Consider the following 5,478-nt stretch of genomic DNA (forward strand, 5'->3'; position numbering starts at 1 on the left):
GGGGGGTGGGGAAGAGCAGAGGGGAGGAGGTCCGTGGTCCAAAGGAGCGGCTGATGCAAAAAAAAAAAAAGGGGGATGTAATCTAAGCAGCTGGAGAGAAGAGACACAAAACACTAAATACAGAATCAAAAGAACGACAGGGAACAAACGGGTCTGAGAAAAGCCAGAAAGAACTGGCAAGGGAGTGAACGAAGAGCAGGGACTAAATAGGGAGAAACTAATCAGGTGCAGCTGGTGACAAGCAGGTGTAAAGGATAGCATAATCAGGGTAAGGGAGAGAAAACAGAGTGAGGGGAGTGAGAAAGGAGGTGCAACCGGGCAAACCTGACACCATTGGTCTCTATGAAGAGAAAGAGTCAGGGGCTGTAGTGGAGATATCACACCTAGAGTGGTGAGGCTGATGAATTTGTCTAAGAAATTCTCTAACTCGTCCTCACGACCACAGTTTTCGTTCCTTTTACATAAGTTTCTCACTGAATTGTAGACACATCTGTGCTCTTCTTGACAGTAGAACTGTGGAAGCAAATGGATTCACAGAAGATGCTCAGTGAGCTGCAGAGTGACACGAGTGCCAAACAACTGCCACAATGACTCCTATGTAAACAATATTAGGCAGGTGGTCATAATCAAGATCAAGAATCTTTATTGTCATTATCCATAGCACAATGAAATTTTTTCCGGCAGCTCTCGGCTTAAAAGACAGACATATTATTTACATAACATACAATTGTGTTGTGGGTGATCAGTGTACGTATATCAGAAGTCTGTGCAGATTCTCAGTCATCCAGGTCATAGTAAACATTGTAAAAACAAAATATCTCCGGCTCAACACCAGTCAGTCAGAACTGATGAAGCCTCTTGGATGAGAGGTGAAATGTTTTCGATCTAGAAATCCAAGTCCAGTTGATTTTTTCTAGTTTTTTTCAGTGTATATCAGAAGGCACTTTTGGTCCATGGTGTCCACAAAATGTATGTTTTTATGTAACTATCTTCATTTTATCACTGACAACACTATTTTCTAGAATAAATCTTCCCAAAAAAATTGGGGGTATGAAAAAAAAATTCAACCCTTTCCTGCTTTCTCCCAAAAAAATCACTCTTTTCAGTAAAAATACAAATACATAACCACTTCCCTTTTTTCTGACTTTACCTTTCCAATAATAAGTTTCATGCAGTCCCTAACCTAATGAGAGTCAAACATGCTGTTTAACTGTCACACCAAGGAAAGCAAAAACATTGGCCTTCTTGTGAGAAGATGGAGTGGTTGATGCCGGGGGATTTGCTAAAGGTTTAGTTGCAAGAGTCAACAAGTAAGACAAAAAAAATGTAACCTTGGACACCAACAAGACCAAAACCAAATTCATCACCACAAGTGTGTCATATGTTCTTGTTCAAATAGAAACTGGTTTTTCTGTCATGTAGGAGGAGAACTCAGAACTGTTCCACGCTGTCCCGTGGTCCTGTGGTACTCTGGGGTTCCTGGTTGCAGCTGAGATTAAAATAGTACCCGCTAAGACGTGGGTGAAACTGCACTATGAGCCGGTCAGAGGGCTGGAGAACATCTGTAAACGCTTCACTGAAGTATCAGAGAACAAGAGGAACACGTTTGTTGAGGGCATCCAGTATAGTCTGGACTCTGCTGTTATCATGACAGGAACCATGACTGACCATGCAGAGCCTGATAAGGTAAGGTGTATGTGTGTATCTGGGTTTTTCACATCACATTTTATCACATTCAGTCTCTCTCTCTCTCTCGCTCTCTCTTTTTATTTTTTTCTCCCCTCTTTGACCTCAGATTAATAGAATCGGGCTGCACTTCAAACCCTGGTTCTTTAAACATGTAGAGGGCTACCTGAAAGGTGACTGCTCTGGGGTGGAGTACATCCCTCTGAGACAGTACTACCACAGACACACACGGAGCATCTTCTGGGAGCTCCAGGTACTAATAAAACACACACTTACTTGCACATACAGTGCGTTTCCATGAGTGTTAGAATTAAAGGACTGCATACACCTGCTAGACTTCAGCTTGCCATCACTTTTCTTTATTACACTCTAATGCTCTCTCACTCACATATATACACACACCATTAGCCATTAAAGAGAAGGGCTTGGCATCCTTTGTTTTCAGGAACAGTAAATGGTGTGATAAATTATGCATGGTACTGCTCTGCCAGACCTAAAAGGAGCTACCTCTGGACTTTTGGGTAGTCCGTCTTTTTCAAAGGATTTTGCTTTTGTAGATAGTGCAGATCAGTGCTGTGATTAAATCATTATTTGGCAATTTGTGGTAAAGGTAGTGGTGGGAGACCTGCGATGGATTGGCGACCTGTCCAGGGTGTACCCCGCCTTCGCCCGATTGCCGGCCGGGATTGGCTCCCAATGAATAGTGGTGGGAGAAACTACTGTAGCACTGGTTGGAAGATTGTTGCTGCCCTCTACTGGAACATAAGAGTGGACTGTGTCAATAACTCTAAAGGCAGAGACACACCAAGCAGATGTTCAGTCATTGGTCTGTCTATGTATCCTGCATTATTGGCGTTAGTTATAGACTACTCTGATTGGCTGTTTGGCTTAGCAAATCGGTGCACGAGAAGAGAATGGTTTGAGAAAGCCCCTTCAGCCTGTAGCTGTAGTATCCATGATTTAACATATTTAGTGCAGTTTCTCCTTTGTTTATAGCTCATACTTCCACATTCTATCCATTCTTCTTTCCCTTTTTGAATGGTGAATACAGATACTGCCAACTGCTAGTTTTCATTTATCCATCCATTCAATATCTATACCATTTATCCTGAAGAGGGTCACAGGGGGCTGGAGCCAATCCCAGCTGTCATTGGGCGAGAGGCGGGGTACACCTTGAACAGATCAAATTTTTCCTTTTTTTTTTTGATTATTTTTACAGTTATTGAAAAAGGGTACCGCTTTTCGAGAATTTGCCTGGAGTTGGTTTAAATTCATAGGGATGGTCAAAAGGGGTATTGGCTTAGGGAGTTAATAGGGGAGTGAACTTACCCACACCAAGGGAGGAAAAGTAAGAAGTAAATGGACCCCAGACAGAACAGAACCTTTCCACCTTGCCATGTCGAGTGTATCTGATAATTTCAAGATGTAGGGAGCTCAAATGCTAGGAGATCTTTCTGGGAGTGGGTGGGGGTGCAGGGGACTTGGAGAGCAATGCATGGTGAGGGATCAATAGTTATTTCCAGGACTTTAGAAATGGTCAAAAATGTACTTCCAGAAAATAATATAAATGGGAAATAACTTGTTATTTTGGTGGCTGGTGTTGTCTTTTAATCTCTTTGCATAACTGAGTGTGTTTGTGTGGCTTTTCTCCAGAATATCATCCCATTCGGAAACAATGTGGTGTTTCGCTGGCTTTTTGGATGGATGGTTCCTCCTAAGATTTCTCTGTTGAAGCTCACACAGGGCGAAACCATCAGACGCCTTTACGATCAGCACCACGTGGTCCAGGACATGCTGGTACCCATGAAGCATCTGCAGGCTGCTATCTCATGCTTCCACCAAGAAATTGCTGTAAGACTCGGATATGGGCAAACTGACTAAATACTCACTGGTTATATTACAAAATGATTGCGCTCTTTAAATGCTGTGTATTATTTCAGGTTTATCCTCTGTGGCTGTGCCCATTCCTCTTGCCTCCAGGCAGAGGGCTGGTTCATCCCAAAGGTCAAGAGGTGGAGCTATATGTGGATATTGGGGCTTATGGAGAGCCCAAAGTCAAACACTTTGAAGCTAAAGCATCAGTTCGCCAGCTGGAAAAGTTTGTCAGAGATTTGCATGGGTGAGTCTCAAATGATACACGGAATGTAGCCTCTGTAACTAAAGTGTTTCACCCTTCATCTAATACTATCAAAATTGCAGTGACACATTTATGTTTCCCTCCCGCAGGTTCCAGATGCTCTATGCAGATGTGTACATGGAGCGAGAGGAGTTTTGGGAGATGTTTGATGGCCAGCTGTATCACAGACTGAGAGAAGAACTAGGCTGTAAGGAGGCCTTCCCAGAGGTTTACTACAAGATCTGTAGATCTGCCTGACACTGATCTGCCCCATCTCCTCCTGACCAGTACCTGGACTGAACCAACGTGTCACAAAAACACAGAGGCACTGTTCCCAACTCACACTTGGTGACAGCTTTACTTTGTTTTACACAAAGATGCAACTCATCTTTTTTTTTTAAAGTGGACTTAAGCTAAGGCACACAAATATATTATTTTTGGTAACCAGAGTCTGTCTTCAGGGGCCCTTATATCACTGAAGTAGGAGCACAAGTATTGCAGTGTTTTAGGTCTTGAATATATTCCTTTTTTTTTCTCTTTTAGCTTATTTCATGTGCTGCTTGACTTAAAATCTTGTTTACATGTAGACTGTTTACTTTAATAAATGCCACTTCTTAATTAACGTCAGTGCCGGGCAACCTTATCATCCACCCCACCCCACGCCCCAGTGTTGGAGAGCGATATGTTTCCCTAGTGCCATACACTGTCAAAACTATGACCTTTTAACATCATGTAGATATTTTAAAATACATACTTATGTGATCAGTGAAATAAACTATGCAATTTTATAAGGTATTATTTTGATATGGTGTGAATGAATTAAATAAAAACATTGCAATAAATATATTTCTCACTTTCTTTTAAAACATAGATTATAAAGTTTGTTGCTCAAAATACCATGTCAGACTATAGAAGAGGGTCCAGAGCCATCCCACACAATTGGTATTCATACTTAAGTACACGCCGACCTCTCAGCCTTATTAGCACTACCCGACCACCACTCCGTGAGAGTTTTAAGTGTCCTCGTTCACATATAACGTTACGTAATGTATACAGTAAACTCAAGGAAAGAACTTTCCACCAAATCACTGCTTTACTACACACTGGTTTTACCTGAAAGGGTTGGGGGCCAGTGATAAAAGCACATCCTGACAGTAGCGGTTCCGCCTTCCTCCCCATTTGACTTGCTAAGTGAGCTAGCAGCAGGTTGGGTGAGTTTACTGTCAGAGCAGGACTGATCTACCACAAGTGGCCCGGATTTACTGGCTACACAGGTAGGCTGTTCTCAGAGTTTCTACGATTAAAGTTATTGTATTCGCTTTGTGATATCTTGAGCTTATGAACAATGCGGCTGCTTCCTTGAACAGTCAGCTGTAACTACATAAATAGTTTTACAAGGGAAGCTAACATTAGCTAGCTACTAGTCAGTGCGTCTCGTCTTAGTACCTTCTGTTACACGTTGGTAGTACAACTAGTCAGCTAACAGCTGACGTTAGTTTATAGAACATATGTCTTACAAAATATACTTTTTAAAATAAAGGTGACTGAAATGTTGCTGCCGCTGTTCCGCCCCGTCAGTTGTTAGCTTGTGGTTTTTATTTTTAGCTGCTCTCCGGGTACTCCGGCTTCCTCCCACAGTCCAAAGACATGCAGCTTGGGTTGATTGGTGTCTCTAA

At 42.3% G+C, this 5,478-nt stretch overlaps 1 protein-coding gene and 1 long non-coding RNA gene across 3 annotated transcripts in view; both read left to right on the forward strand.

Annotated features, from left to right (window-relative positions):
- Nucleotides 1-4,634, forward strand: part of dhcr24 (24-dehydrocholesterol reductase) — a 10,128-nt gene extending 5,494 nt beyond the window's left edge. For both annotated transcript variants that reach the window (XM_020603307.1, XM_020603308.1), the window contains 5 exons: nt 1,423-1,686; nt 1,796-1,939; nt 3,340-3,537; nt 3,627-3,805; nt 3,913-4,634. In XM_020603307.1, coding sequence (XP_020458963.1) covers nt 1,423-1,686; nt 1,796-1,939; nt 3,340-3,537; nt 3,627-3,805; nt 3,913-4,060 — 933 coding nt within the window. In that variant the 3' untranslated portion in view covers nt 4,061-4,634. The remainder of the gene's footprint in view (nt 1-1,422; nt 1,687-1,795; nt 1,940-3,339; nt 3,538-3,626; nt 3,806-3,912) is intronic.
- Nucleotides 4,635-4,743: 109 nt separating this feature from the next.
- The window catches only part of LOC109962130 (uncharacterized), a 2,539-nt gene continuing 1,804 nt past the window's right edge, over nt 4,744-5,478 (forward strand). The window contains exon 1 of the long non-coding RNA XR_002275215.1: nt 4,744-5,076. This is a non-coding gene — a long non-coding RNA (uncharacterized LOC109962130). The remainder of the gene's footprint in view (nt 5,077-5,478) is intronic.

The sequence above is a fragment of the Monopterus albus genome, unplaced genomic scaffold, assembly GCF_001952655.1.
Source record: "Monopterus albus unplaced genomic scaffold, M_albus_1.0 scaffold61.1, whole genome shotgun sequence".
NCBI classification, from domain to species: domain Eukaryota; kingdom Metazoa; phylum Chordata; class Actinopteri; order Synbranchiformes; family Synbranchidae; genus Monopterus; species Monopterus albus.